Source organism: Furipterus horrens, unplaced genomic scaffold (assembly GCF_987537825.1).
Source record: "Furipterus horrens unplaced genomic scaffold, mFurHor1.1.pri manual_scaffold_2, whole genome shotgun sequence".
Taxonomy (NCBI): Eukaryota; Metazoa; Chordata; class Mammalia; order Chiroptera; family Furipteridae; genus Furipterus; species Furipterus horrens.
The window spans coordinates 46,186,097-46,205,533 of record NW_028327172.1 but is presented as its reverse complement, the minus strand read 5'-3'; the positions used below and the strand labels follow the sequence as shown (position 1 = coordinate 46,205,533).

Genomic DNA, 19,437 nt, shown 5'->3' with positions numbered 1-19,437 from the left:
ACATAGAAGAAGATAGGGCAATTTCACTTAGACAAGAATGTTGCCAGTATCTTTCTTTGCAGTCTCTCTCTTTGCATAATGGACTGTCCCACCCCAGAGTCAAAGATATTAGGAAGCCCTGCAACTAACAGCAATCACACAGACATATATCCTCTACTTTAGACCAGGGTATCATCAACAAAGTACTGTCTACTTCCTAGTAGCTCACAAGTACCATTAAAATACAAAGTATTATTTGTAAAAAAGAAGAAATGTTTTCCAAATACAGGTAACCCCCATATAACACAGATGGTAGGTTCCTATCAAATGCATGTTATGCGCACCCATGTTATATGAAATAAAGACCTAAAAAAAAGGGGGGGTTTGGTTCCAAAACTTAAAAAAACATACTATATTTTTATAATTAAGAGAAATATCTCTATTAAAGCAATTTTCATCAAAAGTATTACATATTAATATGAATTAAGTAATATTTTCTTGCGTTTTCTTTTTGACAAGATATCCTCATCCTTTGAACTTCAGCATTATCTTGATTTCTATGCTCTACTTTTTGCAAAAAAAACTGTTATTTTAGATCGCTTGCTTTTAGCTGAGAGATCTTTATAAATTTCGTTACACAGTGCTAAGCACTTTTGAAGTTCTCAAACTTTGTGCTCCTTTCAGTGCAAGGATCTTCATTTAAGAAATATGACTCTATTTAGCTAATTCTAGGTCTGCCTTTATGCTTTTTAGAGTAAACTGTTTAACTTCTTCGTTTCCATCAGTGCTATCGTCCCCTAAGTTACCTTGGCACATTGCAGATGTCACTTCCACCAAAATTGCTTCATCAGTTTCTTCTTCTACCAGCTATTCTTGGATATTGTCTACTGTCATATCATGTTAAAGTGAAACTGTGTTATAGAGGTACCGTGTTATTTGGGGGGATTCCCCAATTCTCTTAACTGTGTTAGAGCAAAACCGTGTTATAGAAGTACTGTGTTATATGGGGGATACCTGTACTTATATGACATCTTCATGTATAAAGTACTACAATAAGCTCTATGAGGGAGACAAATAAAAAAGATATTATTTCTGTCTAAAGCACCTAAGTAGAATATGTCTGCTTATCCATTGCTTAGACTACTGAGATACAGACCTCCACCTCTGAAAGGCACAAATTCCATCCCCCTCATCCCAATGAAATATATATATAAAACATTTTATAAACTGAAGAATTCATGCACTGAAGCTCACCCCAGTTGAGAACCTCTAGTTTATCTTTGGCCTACCATGAGAAATACAAAATCGACTCACATCCATAACCTTCTTACATCAAGCCACATGAGTGAGCACTAAAGGAAGAATCAGGCTAGTCAAATTCACCCAGAAGTAAACAATGACTGTGCTAACATCAACTTCTATTATCAACTACTTACCGTGAACACAGCCCAGGAAAGGGCGGAATGGCCTCCTCCATGCAGAAGGAGTAAGACAGGACCCTCTGAACCACTCTTATAAACTCGAAAAGTGTATGAATAGTTAAAGATAACATATCTAAGCTTATTCATTGACATTTTTGATTAGTCATAATAATACTGATTAGAAAACTCACGCAGCACCAAGCTACATACAAAGCTGCAAACTTCCAAACTTAAGACACTTAAATAGAAGTTTCTGAGATACCAAACCTGTTTTTGAAGCATGGACTCAATATGACCATTTTTCAATGGGAAAAAATCATGATTCCCTTTGTGTTTCTGAGTACATAGTCCATGTTCAACCCACTTAACTCATGAAACTTTCCCCTGGGCCCTTAAGATGTGTATCATTTTTAGACATTTAATTCTTAATCCCTTCCCCATACATTAGACAATTATAAGCAAGTAAAATATTGTCCTTGATTTATAGGTAATATTTCATGCTGCATTAAAAAACAGGTGAAAAAAAATAAAATAAAATAAAATAAAAAAACAGGTGAAAACGAAATAAACAACAGGAATAAAGAACGTTTTAGGAACTAAACAAGTTTTCTAACTTAAACAACATTATAAGCTTACTCAAGAATAAGCCATTTTGCAAAGGATATATCCTTGCCAGTTTCATTCTCTACTTCTACATCTTCCATGGACTCAAAGTACTGACTCCAAGAAACAGGGGAAAAATCCCGCTTTCTTCCAGGGCTAAGGAAATAAAAAAGAGAGAGAGACATTTCAAGTAAAAAAATTATTCTGGAATTACCAAATCCAATTTGAAAAACGAAACTAGGAAAACTCAAAAAAAAATTTCATAAACTCAAAACCATCCTGAATATGTACACATTAAATAAAGTTAGTAAAATTGAGGGCAAGAGATTATGAAAAATAGTTAAAAAGTAAGTATAGAAGAGACTGTCAAAGGGACAAGCCCAACTTGAGATTAAGAGATAGAAGGGGCAGCAGACAAAGATGGAAGTGGGACTTTATAAATCAGGACTGAGGAAAAAGACTGAATCCTAAAGTATCTGCAAAGGAGTAAGATACAGAACTCAAATTAAGTATTGCCAGGATAACAACTATGAATACAAAACAAAAAACAAAGAACAAACAAAAAACCCTACCATGGGTGGCACAGTCAAGAATCCCATGTCCTAGTCATTAGTGGCCGGCCCCACCGCCAAGCTTCTAGGGTACTTCAGTATGAGGAAGATTTATTTAGAGAAAGTATTGTCCCCTGCCCCTTAGTTTATTTTACAGAATATAAAATTCTCTGAATCTTAGTTTCCTCAAATATACAGTTAAGTGCTGAAATGAGATAATTTCAAAGCTCTTTTCCAGCTTTATAATTGTAGTGGGGAGAGAGTCTATATTATCACTAACATTAGATTTAGAAGAGGTCTGCCTATGTTACGATATGGGAGTAGAAAAAAAAAAAAAAACCACACAGGAAAATAAGCCACTTGAGGACCACATAAAATTCACCAACATATGCTCTTCTCTTCGCAATACCATAAAGAAGCATCTTTCTGAAGAACTTTATTTTCCAGGACAAGCAGTTAACTTAAGAAGACCAAACATCTATTTAAAGAGAGTAACTTACTAACAATTATACAACCTTCTAATCTACAGATTTTTCCTTTATTTTCTTAGTATCTTTCTTCACTTCATCCCCAGGCAACTTGTTTTGACAAAGTTAGAAGATGAGCGCTAATTAAACTTATCTGAAGCATGTATAGTTATTAAAAAGCTAATATTTTTGCACATTTTTTTATCAGAGTGCTGGTATAGTGAAAGATCAAATTTTAGATTAAGACAGGCAGCAACTAATACCCATATCAACGATAAAGGTAACATTAATTGTATACTCCAGGTTAATTTTCCCAAATAACCTGTTATGGATCAGTTTCCAGAACCTCCTCGTTATTCACGTTACAGTCCTATCTTTGTCTTCCAAAGCTAAAACAATCTTCATTCGACCTTGAATGTAGCCCCCACCCCCCTTTCTGTTGTGCATCCATTGTCCATCGACCTATCTTTTCCTGTCAAGGTTCTCCACTTTTCTACCGCGTATCATAGTCAGGTCTCCACTTCAAACCTTAGTTTTTCCCTGTTTTTTCCAACCATTTTCACCATCTCCTACTGTTTCAATTTATAGGATTCTCCTTTTTCTTCATTGCTAGAACCCACTTTCACAGTCCTCCGTCTCCTGTTCTCATCTCTTTTGGTCAGTTTATGTACACATTGCTTCTTCAGAACCTAAGGTGTCTGTTCTCTAGTCCTTATTCCAAGAATATCGACCAACCCATTTCTACATTCCGAACACAAACCTTTGACTACCTTACACCTAAGTACTCTTCCTGCCCCTTTTCTCTTTCCGCTCACTAGTCTCCAGAATCCTGTCTGATGCTACAAACACCCCTCGAAAACCAACTGCCTATTCAAGTCTCCCTGCTTTCCAGCAATTAAAACTCCCGCGTTCAACTCACTGTGCTCCCTCCCCTACACCTACGTATTCCCTAACCTGACAGAAGCCATTCAACAACCTAAAGTTCCAAAAGCCTATCTCTTCAACAAGGTTTTTTTCCTAGTAAATGGCTTCCCTGAAACATTTAAAGTAGCTACTTTCAATGCTTCATTAAGTCTGAGTTTTATCAAACCAGTACATAGCCGCCATCAGACCTATTTGCCAGGCAAAAATCAATTGCCCAAATCTTCCGCTTTAAGCTTCCCAGACCTTCCCTGTGCAGCACTTCCATTCACCAAACCCTATTTCCAGTCCCTTCCCGATTTCGAGAGCCCACGGTTGCTCTCTAAGCTCCTCGGTCCTCTCCCTCATCACGCCTCCCCTTATTCCCTACGCTCCTCATCACAGTCCTATTACTCTTCTTGGCTATATTCTCCATCTTTCCTTACTCCTATTTCCCAAGCTTTCCCAGTTCTCCTAGACACCCCAACTCCCTGAATCTGCCTCTTACACCTCTGGGAACTCTTTCTAGAACCTTCTGCTCTAGTTCATTTCCTTCTCTAACCCTGCTTCAGGTGTTCTCTAGTTCTCTCAGCTTTTCTACTATCTATTCTCACAGTCTTCTTACTCCTCCTAAATTTTCCCCTAGTTGTTTTCCCCAATTCCTCTCAACTTTTCTTAGTCATTTCCCATTTCCCTCAACCATCCCTAGCAGCGTTCTCCCCATCTTCGTCATCGCTCGACTCCCTTTTTGCAAACCTCCTCCATCCCTTCTTCTGTAGGTGCTTCTGTAGGTACTCTCTTGGCTTCCTCAAATTTTCCCTATTCCCTTCTCCTTTCAATATTATTTGCCCTCCAATTTCCATTAACTTGGTGCCTTCCCTACAGCCCAAATCTGCCTTCTACTCCATGTAAACGTCTCCAGGCCGCCGCCAACATTCTCTCCTCTCCTTAGCCTCCTTTGCGGAGCAGCTCTAAACGCCCAGCGCCACCATTCTCCGATGGCCAAGGCCTGGTCTCTAGGAAGAAGGGGTCCGAGTCACGTACCCCATTCGCATCTTTGCTCCGCTCTGACTGCCCCCGCTGCCGGGTAGAGGGGGGCGAGAGGGCAGGCGGCCGAGGTGCATGCTTTTCTCAAGGGCCGACATGAAGGGGAGGCCGGAGGTAGTCAAGCAGACGCCGAAACTTCGTCCCAGGTTAATTTAAGTACGGCCCAACCGGTCACAGCTCGCTCCTCTGGTGCCCAGTCGCCTTTGGACAGCACCCAGCTACCGGCAGCACCGCCCACCGCCCACCGGCTCCGTAAACTCCACCCACTCGTTTCAGGAGGTTCTACCGGAAGTGCGCAACAGGAACATTGCTTTCACAAAGGAAGCTGGGTAACGGAGTCTGCGGACCCCAATGACCCCGAGCGGAAAACTCGACAACCCTTCCCGGAAAGAGAAGAGCTCTTTGGGGCAATGCATCTTGGACTATGGAGTCCTCAAAGGACGAATCTCTTTGCGCGTGCGCAGCTGGAGGCGACAGCGTCCAACCCCGCAGAGGTAGTGTAGCAAAGCATCCTGGGTGTTGCAGTCTTTTGGTGGTGAGAAGTCTTGGCGCCTTTCCTTCTCACCGCTTCTCAGACTGTTACATGGAAAGCTGCTTCTTCCTGCTTCCCAGGCTGCCCACAGCGTTGCCGGTTGCCGGTTGCCGGGGAACGCAGGCGCGGTGGGAAGGGATGGCTGGAGGCTACGGCCTAGGTCCTGGGGCCGGAGTTAAGTCGGTGAAGAAAAGCTCGGCCTCATCATGAAACAACGGAAAGGCCAGGGACCTGGGGGCGGCCGTGGCCGCAAGAAAGGAGGTAACCTGAGAGACCAAAGGTTGAAGAAATAGGGCGGAGTTAGAGGAACAGGATGTAAGGAATTCTAGGGAGACCCTCAATACCACCCTGTTAAAAAAAAAAAAGAAGAAGAAAAGGGACGGAGGAGGGAGAATAACCAAGGAGGCAGTTGGCTCTCCGAATGGAAATGAAACAGGGGCTGGAGGCGAGTGTTGTGGGCTGGCAAACTGGACGCATTAATGGGGCGAAGTGAGGGCTAAAGCATACGGGTCGGACTCTAGAGGAAGGGAATAAAAAATACTACAGACTTTTTTTTTGTCTTTTTGGAATTTGAGATATAATTGACATAACATTATGTTTCAGATATACATCATAATGATTGGATATTTGTATATGTTGCAAAATGATTACCATAACTAGTTAGCATCCACCTCCATACTTGGTTTCAAAATTTTTTTCCTTGTAACGAGAACCTTTAACATCTACACTTTTAGCAACTTTCAAGTATACAATGCACTATTATAGTCACTGCAGTGTACATTAAATCATCCCCATAACTTGGGAAGGTTTTTGATAACAAAGTTAAACGTGTGTGAGGGGTATACCTTTGGAAGTCCATATAGGAGAGAACAGGTTGGAGAAAGGTGTATGTCAGTAAACCTAATAGACAAGGGTCATGCTTTATACATTACTGAATCCCCAAGAACTAGCACAAAGCAGGACTCAGTGTTAGTTAAATGAGTGAAGCATGAGGCAGTCATGAAGCATGAAGGGCTGCAAACGGAAGTTGGGAGAGAGAGTTGTGGAGGAGAGAGGAAAAGCGTGGGGGGTACACCATGTGGTAGGTAGCACTGAAGAGTTTGAGAGTGTGAGTATGAAGGATTTGAGAAGATAAAAGGAAGAGTGTGTAACAAGAGGTTTACCAGGGTAGTTCACTCCAAGAGAGCAGAAAAATGTTAGTTGCAACAAGAGCAGTCACCCTAGGAACCCAGGGCAGATGAGGTAACTAGAATTTGAATCTCTACAGGGCTGCCTCAAAAAAAAAAAAAAAAAAAAAAGGGTGACTGCCTTTTTATATTATACACAAAGAGATAACAGGACCCGTTATAGTGTATTTGGCCATTAGGGGGAGGACTGGGGTTACAACCTAGAAATAAATCTTATCCAAACTTTTAAAAAAATTCTCATGCAAGGATATGTTTATTGATTTTAGAGAGAGGTAGGGAGGGAGATACATGATCAATTGCCGCCAGTATGTGCCCTGACCAGGGTTGGAACTCACAACCCAGATATGTGTCCTGACCTGGGATCAAACCTGTGGCCTTTTGGTGTACAGGACGATGCTCCAACCAACTGAGCCACCGGCCAGGGCTGTTTAAGATATTTAAGACAATCTTGAGGCAGTACCTTTCCTGCCAGGAATGATGGGAGGATATGAGACAGAAGCATGGAAGTGGTCAGTTGTGCTCCCTATGTCAAACCCAGTCAAGCCTATTTAGTTAATACGAACATCAAAATAGAAATAACATAAAAATGCCCTACTAGCTATCTTATATGCATATGCAGTAGTGCTCATGTACACACCTATGTATAATTTTTATATTGAAACTAGTTATCCATAAAAATTATGGTAGGTCTTTTCTCCACTACAGAGAGCAGAGAGGGTGTTCACTTCAGAAACCCAAAGAATTACTTATAGAGATTCTTGATCTGAGAGACTCCAGTATATTTTCCTCTCATGAGGCATAAACACTCCCCAAGGGAAAAGTCAGAGGAATAGAAAGGTGTGTAATGTAAGAATAATTTCTTAAATCTCTTAGTCTTGGTTAGAAGATACATTAAAAGGAAAGTTGTATAGAAAGCTGTGTTTAATTGCCTCATTTGCATATTGTTATCTGTCTGAAGCCAGTAAGTATTACTAACCCAGCATTGTGCTGAAAAATAGAGCAGAATATAAAGATGATAATCTTTATCCTCATCAACTATATGATGTTGGCAGGAAAGAAAAGAGACCATTTAAGGTGCTCTTTATTGAAATGCTGAGTTGTAAGGTATAGACTTAATCATTTGAGAGTTGAGTGAAGAGAGTTTTTGCTGCTCTGTGTTTAGTGGTGGTTTTAAAGTAAGGGAGGTAAAGATAACATATCTTAAGAATTGCGAACTTTGTAATAATCAGAACAACAGTACTTGGAAGAAAAATTTCAACTACTGAGGATTGAAAACCTATCTACCATATCATTGTATTTTTAAAATGGTATCTTTCAATGGAAGAGGAGTTTGTATTAGTATGTCTTAAGTTATTATATTCTTTACACAGTAACCTGAATCAACCCCTAAATACTAATTTGTTGTCGGGGTGGCTTAAGTGACGAGATAGGTTATTCTGTGGTCTAGTTTACTAGTTACTTCTCCTTTATTAGAATAGGTAAGATAAGCCTGCTCTCTGTACAGACTAAAATGTTTTTATGTGTTTTTATTCAAAGAGAAGATTCTATTCTATATTTAGTCTAAATTTTCACTTAGTATTCTTGAATTTCTCCACAGGTTTGAGTGACATTCCTCCATCTACAAGCTTGCCACCTCTAGTTGAAGGCCAGCTACGCTGCTTTCTGAAGCTTACTATTGATAAAGTCATATGGAAGACCTCAAAACCTCCTTCTTGTGTCCTTGTTCGAGTGAGATGGTGGGGAGAAACATCAGATGGAACCCTCTTTTGTCCCAGGGACACATTGCAGACTGAACCAAAAGCTGTGAGAACAACTACACGTTATGCTATTCGCTGTGGTCCAAAGCAATTTACCTCTTACCTAACAGGTATGATTTTGTCTTGTCATTTCACCTACAGGCCTAACAAGCCTGTAGTAATATTGTCAGCAGTAGGTGTTATTGCATACCTAGTATCTATGACGTTGTTATTGAGGACACAAAGAGGTTTAATAATAGCCATAATTTATTGAGAGTATACTATGAGCTAGGAGTTGACATGTATTATTTCTAATCCTTAATAACCCTTCAAGATAGATATATTCTGTTTTATAGACAATGAAACTCGGTTCAGAGATGCAATCAATACTCTCTAAGATTACATAGTTGACAATGGCAGAACTAGAATTTGAATCCACTTGTGTATGACACCAAAACTCATGTACTTTTTACCGAATCATGCTTCTTTAAGTAAAAACCATAGTTTTTGCTCTGGGACTTAAATTATGCTCAAGGAAAAGATATAGATATAAAATTTACTAATAGTACAAGAAAATCCATACTAAATGCCAAATGAATGGTTAGTACTACAGGTTTTCAAAGGGAAAGATCCCTCTATAAGAATCCAGGAACCAAAAATATCTTCATTTCTGTTCCAGAAAAGCATTCTAAATGTACTGTATTATTGCTCAATATTCAGGTCAAGCTTTCACATAAACACATTTTGGACGATGGGGTTACTTATCAAGTAAATCCAGTTCAAATCAGTAAGAATTAAGCATTTATCATGTAAACATTGTTGGGCTAAGAATACTAAAAAGCCAAAGCTGAATTAAAGATAACCTGTCTTAAGAAACTTATATTCTGTCAAGAAAAACTTTGGGGAAACATCAGAATGTAAAAACAAAAGCTTCAGTAGTTAAAAATATATATATTGATCACTTATGTACTAAACATTGTGTAGACACTATGGGAATTACAAAAATGAATACAAACATTTAATCAGAATGGTATCTAATTCTAACTAAATTCAAAGAGAAGTTTAGTTATAATAATAGGTAGAAAGTAGTAAGTGCTATTAAAGGATACCCATAGATACTTGGATACTGGAAACCTAAACTTGAATCCTCATGTGATATTTTTATATAATTTAACAAATTAAGAGTGATTAGAAATTCTTCAGTAAGAAAGAAGGTATCTATTCATATGGTAACTAGCAGGTCAGACATTTACTTGAGCGTCCTGGGATAAAATAAAAACTGCATTAGATGTCTCATCTGAACTTTAGGTTGGTATTATTTAGCTGTGGGATCTTGGGAAAGTCCCTTACCATTTCTGATGCCCTTTTTTTCTCATCTGTAAAATGAGGTCAAATAGCTGACCTTTCTATAAAGAAACAACCTGGTTGAATGAGAAGAGCATGGACTTTGAAGTCAGACAATCTTGAATTTGACCTCTGGCTTCAGGATTGGATGCTCTGTGATGGATTGGATGCTCTGTGATGCTGGGAGGTTCTGTAAGATATTAGAGCTTCGGTTTCCTCTTTAGTTAAATGGGGATAATAGCACTTACCTGAAAGAAATTATTGTGAAGATTAAATGAAAAAAATCGTAGCATTATTGCTGCAGTACCTGGCACATTGTAGGTGTGAGTTTTATAAAAATATAATGTCTTAAGTACAGCATAGGGAATATAGTCAATAATATTGTAATAACTCCCTGTAGTGCCCTGTGGTACTTGAAATACTGGGTTATAACTTTGTAAAGTATATGGTGTCTAACCACTATCTGTGCTATCCACCTGAAACTAAGGCAAAAGAATATTTAATGTAAAGTATAATTGAAAAATAAAAAGTCCCCTACCAGCAAACACCAAGAAGGTTAAAAAAATAAGAATCTGAGTAGAAATACATAACTGCAGGATATTTGTATTTCATAGTCACTTGATATTCTTGTTTATTTATTCCTCCAGCAAACTAGCTGCTGGGGAAAAAAAATGCAAGTTTTATTATTTTTTAATTTATGCATGTGAAGTGTCTTAGGCACAGTGGGGGATACAGAGATGTTAGATGTAGTCTCTGATCAAAAAGAACTTAAAAATTTGTTGAAAAAGCAAAATCGACATGAAACAGAAGTGAATGGTGCCAGACATTATGTAACTAAGTGCTTCATTACTTTACATACAATGAGTACTGTATGAATATTCCAGGAAATTAACTTATCATACGGTATTAGGAAATCAGAATCCTACTTCTGTTCTATGCTAACATGCTGCTTGACTTTGAGCAAGCCATATCATTTTCCTGGGTCTTAATGTTCCCATTAGTAAATGGAAGAGGTTAAACACCAAATTGGCCAATACTCAAATTTTATGATTCTAGTTAGGAAAAAGCCTTGGAGAAGGTCCCATATGACTAGAAGACAGATGAGGTGAACATTGTAAGTGAGCGCTCAATAGTGAATATCAGTATACACTATGCTTATTAGAAAATGAAGACACAGGTTCAAAGGAGTATGAACTCAAAACTTGGGAAAAATATAAATATTTCTTAAGTTGTATGATATTTCTTTTATTATTCTTTTATGTACTCTTTTGTATGCATAGCTCATTTAAAAGAAAATAAAATGCATAAAGTAAATCAATAATATTGTCACATATTAGGATAAAACATGAATATATCTAGATTAGAAAAAGGGAGACAGTAAAGATTACATGAATTTTATAAGAACAAGAAAAAATGTATAGCATTTTACAGTTCATAAACTATGTTCAAGTCCATCATCTTATTTGATGTTTTAAATGACCCTGTGAAGTAGGTAGTATGGTTTTTTTTTTTTAAATATGTTTTATTATTTATGCTATTACAGTTGTCCCAATTTCTTTTCCCTTTGTTCCCCTCCACCCAGTGACCCCCTTCCCTCCAGGTGTCCCCCCTCCCTTAGTCCTTGCCCATTGGTTGTGCATATAGTTCTTCTCAACATCTTCCTGTCTACTCCACTCCCTCTTACTATGCTTCTTAATTCCTATACCATCTCCCTCCCTTTCCCCCCTTCCCCCTCCCTGCTGACCTCCCCCCAAAATGTTCCCTATACCTATAATTCTTTTCACACTCTCATTGCCTACTTAGTTTGCCTTTGTTTCGGTTCCCTAGCTTCTGTTATTGGTTTTTGTGATACAGTTTTCATTTTAATGTTTATAGTTTTGATCCTCTTTCTCCTAAACAAGTCCCTTTAACATTTCATATAACAGTGGTTTGGATCTGATGAACTCCTTCAGTTTTGCTTTGTCCTGGAAGCACTTTCTCTGCCCTTCTATTCTGAATGACAGCTTCGCTGGATAGAGTAATTGTGGCTGTAGGTTTTTGCTTTTCATTACTTTGAATATTTCTTGCCAGTCCCTTCTTGCCTGCAGAGTTTCTTTTGAGAAATCAGCTGATAGTCTTATTGGGACCCCTTTGTACATATTTCTCTTCTTCTCTCTTGCTGCTTTTAAGATTCTCTCTTCATCCTTAATTTTTGACATTTTGATTATAATGTGTCTTAGTATGGTTCTCCCTGGGTCCCGTTTTTTTGGAACTCTCTGTTCTTCCTGGACCTGTAAGTTTATTTCCTTCCCCAAGTTAGGGAAGTTCTGCTTCATTATTTTTTCATATAATTTTTCAATTTCTAGTTCTTCACCTTCTGGCAACCTTATGATTCAGATGTTTGCCCGCTTATAGCTGTCCCATAGGTTTCTGAGCCTCTCCTAATTTTCCTTACTTTTCGTTTCCTCTTTCTGCACTGGTCGACTGTCTGTTCCTACCCTATGTTCCGATTTGTTGATCTGATCCCTGGTTTTCTTTCCCTCACCGCTAGTTTTGTATGTGTTTTTGTTCATTTCAGCAGGACTAGCCTTCATTCCTTCCCTGTCTTGTTTAAGATCTACTGTCAGGTCTGTAAGCACTTCTATAAGCAAAGCTCTGAACTGAGCCTCAGAAAGATTTCCTATCTGCTGCTTCATTAGATTAGATATTTGCTGTCTGGTCAGCTGGGTCACTGGGATCTCTATCATGATCTGTGCCATCCAGACAGTTTTGTGTTTACCTTTGCTTCCTGGGCGGGGCTGTCACATCTCCTACGCTATAGGGGGCAGAGCCCCGTGCACTCCTCACTACCCTGTGACCTTTCTCACCACACTGTGGTGTTTTCTGTGGGGTGGGGGTCCAAGATGGATTCCTGCCGTTCTCTCTCCGCTGAGAGACTGGGAGCCTCCTCCTCCATCCCCACCCTGTCTGGCCTTCACAGTCCAAGGCAATGGAGGTCTGCCTTCCCTGGCATTGGAATCGCAAGCTGACGGGTTTGGTCTACAGCTGGGGTGCTCCCCAGGCACTTCTCGCCTCCCCTTAAATACAGGTGTCTGTGCTTACCGCTGTCCTGCTGCTGTCACTGCCTCCGCCGCTGCCAGCACAGCTTGAGCTCTCCGCCCCGGCTTCGCTCCTAGTACCTGTCTGGATGAGCACCACTTCTTTATAACTTCATACGTTGGACTTCCATTTATTTTCTGGAACTTATGGTTATTGCTGATTTTGTGGTAGTTGTATTCCTTCTTAGTTGTGGAGGGAGACGGAGCATGTCAGTCCAGGCCTCCGTCTTGGCCGGAAGTCTCTTGTGTTTCAGAATGGTTTGTTTTATTCACGTCTTTATTTAAAATATATTTTGACTACGCTATTACAATTGTCCCAGTTTTTCCCCTTTTGCCCCCCTCCACCCAGTACCACACATTCCCTCCAGCAATTCCCTCTTTAGTTCATGTCCATGGGTCATGCATATAAGTTCCTTGGCTTCTCCATTTCCTGTACAGTTCTTCATATCTCCCTATCTACCCTGTACCTCCAAGTTATACTTCTTAATCCTTGCACCTTTTCCTCCATTCTTCCCCTTCCCTCTCCCAATTGATAACCCTTCAAATGATCTCTGTGACATCTATGATTCTGTTTATGTTCTGGTTGTTTGCTTAGTTTATTTTTTAGATTCAGCTGTTGATAATTGTGAATTTATTGCCATTTGAATATTCATAGTTTTTATCTTCTCTTTCTTAAATCAATCCGTTTAAAATTTCCTGTAATAATGGCTTGGTGATGATGAACTCCTTTAGCTTTACCTTGTCTGGGAAGCACTTTATCAGCCCTTCCATTCTAAATGATAGCTTTGCTGGATAGAGTAATCTAGGTTGTAGGTCCTTGTTTTCCATCACTTTGAATACTCCTTGCCAGTCCCTTCATGCTTGCAAAGTTTCTTTTGAGAAATCAGCTGATAGTCTTATGGAAATTCCTTTGTAGGTAACTCTCCTTTTCTCTTGCTGCTTTTAAGATCCTCTCTTTATCTTTACCTTTGGCATTTTAACTATGATGTGTCTTGATGTGGTCATCTTTGTGTCCACCTTGTTCAGGACTCTGCTTCCTGGACTTCGATGTCTATTTCCTTAATCAAATTAGAGAAGTTTTCTTTCATTATTTTTTCAAATAAGCTTTCAATTTCTTGCTCTTCCTCTTCTCTGGCACCCCTATAATTCGAATGCTGGTACATTTAAAGTTATCCCAGAGGCTCCTTAACCTCTCCTTGTTTTTTTGGATTCTTTTTCTTCTTGCTGTTCTGATTGAATGTTTTTTTCTTTCTTATGTTCCAAATCATTGATTTGATTCTCAGCTTTATCCATTCCACTGTTGGTTCCCTGTAAATTTTCCTTTATTTCACTTAACATAACCTTCATTTCTGTTTGGGTCTTTTTTATGCTGATGAGTACCCAATGAGTTCCTTGAGTATCCTGATAACCAGTGTTTTGAACTCTGCATCTGATAGATTGCTTATCTCCATTTTGTTTAGTTCTTTTTCTGGAGTTTTGTTCTGTTCTTTCATTTGGGCCATATTTCTTTGTCTCCTAATTTTGGCAGCCTCTCTGTGTTTATTTCTATGTGTTATGTAGAGCTCCTTTGACTCCCTTTCTTAGCATGGCCTGTGTTAGTAAAGTGCACTGCTAAGTTGGTTTGGGGCAGAGCCTCTCCGTGCCTCCGCCCCTCCTTCCTGTCAGGATGACGTGGCTTCTTTAATTCCTTGGTTGTTAGACTTCCATCCAGCTTGATTTTCTGATGACTCTGGGTGATGTTTGTTTTGTAGTCTAATTGTAATTTTTGCTGTGGTTGTGCAAGGAGGCCAGCCATATTTACCTATGCTTCCATCTTGACCAGAAGTCTTATTCATTTCTTTATACCTACTTCATTTTATTCTGAACAGAAGTTAAAGCTATTGCAAAAGCATGACAAACAGAAAGGTTTCTTTCTGTGAGAAAAATCTTTTTTCATTTTAAATCTTTAAGAACTTTTTGTTTAAGGGAAGTAAAAAGTTAGTACAAGGAATGAGAGAAAGCCACTGGAAGTATTAGAATGCATGCTGTGAGGCCTTGTACGTTTGCAGTGGGTATTAGCCTCATTTTCTAGGTGATGAAATTGAGTTTCAGACTTAAAAGTGACCTACTGAAGGGGTCCCTTACACCAACCCAAATTTCAGGGCTTCCCTGAACCCGAGATCATTAATGTTTCTGCTATGCCTCAGGAAATAGAGGTATTATAGGATTCTGAGATATGCCTCATACTCTCTTCTGACATCTTTCCTCCCTTACCCTTTGTCTCTTTATGGGAAATAGCAGCCATGAAAATGTTTGGAGCATGTGAAGACTAGTGTAGAAACTGAGAAAATTACAATACTTCACTGTGTCTCACCACTTGACTTTTGCCTCTCTTTAATCAGATAGGATTCAGTTAGTAGGAATATGAAAGACAATGGGGGTGGGAAGAATGCTGAACAATAAGGACTCTTGATTCCACAGAATGTCTTATATACCTCAAGCCCCATTTTCTATCTCTGAACCTTTCCTACATGTGGTGTCTCTGACTATCTCACTTGTGCTGGGTTTCCATACATATGTATGTATTAAATTTGGTTATTTTCTCTTGCTAAAAAATATAAAATAAAAAATAAAAATAATTTCACAGCAAAAGTGGATAGAAGTCACAAGCTTATTAAGAATTAAGTTTTTTCTCCCTAGAAGTAATGAATAATGAAGCAGCACAGTATAGTGTATTTGTGTACTTTATAGTTACATGGAACTGAGTGTTAGCCCACTTTCGTCACTTTGAAGCTGGGTGAGTTTAGGAGTGTCACATCACTTCTCTGAGTCTGTGTTATCCTCACATGGGATAGAAACAACAGTGTCATAAAGTTAAGAGAATTAATGAGATATGGAAGGGCCTGGCTATTAGAAAATAACCAAAAAATGTTGGTACACTTCCCTGTTCTACATATACACATAATCTTATATGCTACAAAGCACTTTTACATTTATTAGCTCATGATTTTTGTTTTTATTTTTCTTTTCATGTTTTAAAATTTTCATTTTTATTTATTTTTAGAGAGAAAGAGAGAGAGAGAAACATCAATGTGTGGTTGCCTCTCATGCGCTCCCAACTGGGTACCTGGCCTGTAACCCAGGCATGTGCCCTGACTGAGAATTGAGCCCATGACCTTTCAGTTCACAGTCCAGCACTCAACCCACCAAGCCACACCAGCCAGGGCAGCTCATGATTTTTAGATAGCATCCATGGGTAGGTAAGAAAGGGAATGTCATATGTTAGGTAGTTTGCCTAATGTCATATAACAGTCATTAAGCATCTACCATAGGAGAGGATACTGTGCTATATGTTTTACTTGCAACATCCCTATTCTTCACACAACCATGATGAAGGAATATGATGCCTATTTTACAGACAACTATGGCTTACACAGAAGTAGTTTGTGAATATAGGTGCTACAACACATCCACAGGTCTTCTAATTATAATTGCATGCTCTTTTTGCTACAATATTGAACAAATAGTGACAGTGAACCATTTTCTCAACTTATGTAAGAAAATAGAAGTTAAACTGTCCTGAAAGAATCTCAGACTCCATATGAATGCATTATATTTCTCCTATAAATTATGACCATGAGGTATTAAGTCTGAGCAACTAATTGAAAATAGAGTAAAGGAGTTTATTTCCATTCCAATTAGCTCCAAGTGCTCTCATTATTTCAGTACTCTGGGTACAATCAAGGGTTAAGCGATTAGATACTCTGGGAGGCAGGGACCAACTCTTGGATCTATACAAGAGAAGCCCTTTGTCCAAGTCAAACTAGAAATGGTGAGAAGAAAGAACTAAGAGCTGTTGCTTTTATATTTCAAAAGCAAAGCCTGAGTTCTTCCCAGATACATTAAAAATACTATTTTTAAGGTATTTTTCTTATAAAGTACTTGATAGGCTAAATATTCTTATTCAGTGTAATTTTTTTCTCCATGTGAGGTATTCTGTCATTGTTCTTCTCTAAAACTGTATTCTGTTCATCGTGGGTTCACTTTCCACCGCCCCCCCTCCCAGAATTATATGGTAACCGCATGGTTTATATGAAAATAAAATGAAATTTTTTACATAAAAAAAGTTTTCTAATGTATACCCCTCTGTCCACTTCTAAAAATAAAAGTAAATGAAAGCTATCTGCATATATTATAATTGTTTCTGATTAGATATGGCTGTGCTGGTGCTGGAAGTAATCACCAAACTTGATCATCTTCCAATTGGTAGAGTTCACATCAGTGGATTAGCCAAGCTTTCTCCAACCCATCACATCAATGGACTTTTCAGCATTGTTTCACCAACATCTAAGAAACTTGGAGAACTCCAGGTAAAAATATTTTCATTCTTTGCTGCATAGAATAAAACTTTTTGGCACAAGCAGTTGAGTCTGTTTGTAGAATGGATAAGTACATGACTGCCATATACCATGCTAATTCCCACTTCATGCTTTTGTTTGTTTTTACCCAAAGACTGTAACATCCCTTTGTTTCCCACTTTATCCAAATCCTCTCAGTGACTTTATGAGACTCCCAAGTACATATGTGCTGGATGATTGATATTTTTCCGATTGCTAGACACTCGAATTCACCCCTCTTTTCTTGGGTAGTATCTGATCTACTGTTAATCACATCAGTCAGATATTTATTTCAGATGTGTTTCTCATCTCTTTAAAAGTTACATTTTTTAGTTTTTATTTTTTTTAATTTATCTTTTTTTAAAATAAGTTTTTGTTTTTTCAATTACAATTGACATACCATATTATATTATTATATTAGTTTCAGGTATCCAACTTAGTGATTAGACATTTGTGTAACTTAGGAAGTGATTGTCCCAATAATATGTTTTATTTTTTAAATGTACAATTTATTTTTCTTTACATTTGTATATTCTTTTACATCCTTGAGCCTTAAAAGCATCTATATAATAGCTATTTCATGATCCTGTGTACTAATTTTATTATCTCTGTCATTTGAGTGTTTTTTTGGGGGGGGGGCAGTATTAAAACTTTATTGTATTTTAAAAGTCACCATTCTAGAACTTAAACTCTGACCCCGCCCAGTTTTGGGAGCTGCAAGGAATTGTTTCTCTACACGTTTAGGGGAATTAACTGGAGTTAAAATTCAGCTTTAAAAACCCATTCAGAACTGAACTGGTCCTGGGTTGTCAGCAGTTACTCCTTTTTAATCAGGAGCAATACCAGCAACAGGCAAGAGGATCTGTAAAGGGGATCTCAGGACCCACAGGCTGGGCGGGCTGGAAACCTGGTTGGTGGCTCAGGCCACAGTCAGGACCTAAAGGGAGAACCGTGGGCTGGGAGTGTCTAGAAGCAAAATGTTTATTTCATTCCTTAAATTCCCCCCCACTCCTTTTCCAAACCTCTTGGATGCTTTCCTCAAACTGGGTGTCATTTGGGGTTTTAAGTGATTTCATTGTTCTTGAGATTATAGGGCACATCCTGCTTCTTGTAATTTTTTATTGCATACTGGACATTGTAAATTTATATATTTTGTACTTGATGTTTTTTCTTTAAAGAATTTGGACTCTGGCAAGTAGTTCAGTTACTTCCCAGTACTCAGTATATCAGTTTCCATATTGAAAAAGTTTACTGAGGTCCTGATTCATATAAACAATTTTTTAAAACTAGAAATAATCAGGAAAATTGGAATATTGACTCAATTTTTGATAATATTCAAAGTTATTATTAATGTTTTAGATATGCTAATGGTCATCTGTTCATGATCTGGTAGGGAGGGATCCTCATATTATTACCAGTGTATTTACAGAAGAAATGGTATTATGTCTGGAATTTGCATCTCAATATCCCAGTGGCAGAGCAGGAGTTGGGAAAGGTATAAATGAAATGTGATTAGTCATCAAATGTGATAATTGCTGAAACTGAATAATGAGTACCTGGGTTCATTATTCCATTTATTTCTGATTTTGCTTTAAATTTTTTATATTAAAAACCTTTAAAATATTTTTGATATTAAAATTTGTTTAGAAAGGGCCCTTTAAGTATAACACAATGATTGAAAGAAAACTAACTTACACTCTTATATAGCAACATTTCAGAACATTAAAATCAAAGGCAATCTTATGCTCTTCCAGAGAAAATAGGCAACAGTCACACACAAAGAACTGGGAAGTAGTATGGCTTCAAGCTTCTAAATAGAAACATTAGGACCCAGAAGACAATTCAATAATGCCTTCAGAATGTTGAATAAAAATAGCCTAGATTTCTGTCTCTAGCAGGTCTATGTAGTGTGAGGGTGGTATAAAGACATTTTCATATGTACAAGTTATCAAAATTTGCACCTCTCTCATGACTTTTCTGACAAAGCAGCTGAAGACTTTCTATCAAAATGAGGAAGTAAATTTAAAAAGTCAAGATGTTTATTGGAAACAAGAGATCAACACAGGAGAGAAGTAAAGGGAGATCTCAGGATGGGAGCTCTATACCAGGCATAGTGGCAGCTAGACTTCGAATATGTCCTAAACCTCTGGGGAAAAAAAAGGGTTATAGAACTCCTAATGTGTCTGAAAATCTTAAAAAGAGATTTAGACAACTAGC

The 19,437-nt window shown here is 38.2% G+C and overlaps 2 protein-coding genes across 3 annotated transcripts in view; one reads left to right on the top strand and one right to left on the bottom strand.

The window, feature by feature from the left end:
- Positions 1-5,116, bottom strand: part of PPME1 (protein phosphatase methylesterase 1) — a 50,365-nt gene extending 45,249 nt beyond the window's left edge. For both annotated transcript variants that reach the window (XM_090265461.1, XM_090265462.1), the window contains exons 1-3: positions 4,966-5,116; positions 2,066-2,159; positions 1,416-1,508 (exon numbers count right to left, since the gene is read on the bottom strand). In XM_090265461.1, the coding sequence (XP_090121587.1) occupies positions 1,416-1,508; positions 2,066-2,159; positions 4,966-5,066 (288 nt within the window). In that variant the 5' untranslated portion in view covers positions 5,067-5,116. The remainder of the gene's footprint in view (positions 1-1,415; positions 1,509-2,065; positions 2,160-4,965) is intronic.
- A 395-nt stretch (positions 5,117-5,511) lies between these two features.
- Positions 5,512-19,437, top strand: part of C2CD3 (C2 domain containing 3 centriole elongation regulator) — a 124,817-nt gene continuing 110,891 nt past the window's right edge. Inside the window, exons 1-3 of the mRNA XM_090265451.1 lie at positions 5,512-5,761; positions 8,285-8,554; positions 17,036-17,193. Of these exons, the coding sequence (XP_090121577.1) occupies positions 5,707-5,761; positions 8,285-8,554; positions 17,036-17,193 (483 nt within the window). The 5' untranslated portion in view covers positions 5,512-5,706. The remainder of the gene's footprint in view (positions 5,762-8,284; positions 8,555-17,035; positions 17,194-19,437) is intronic.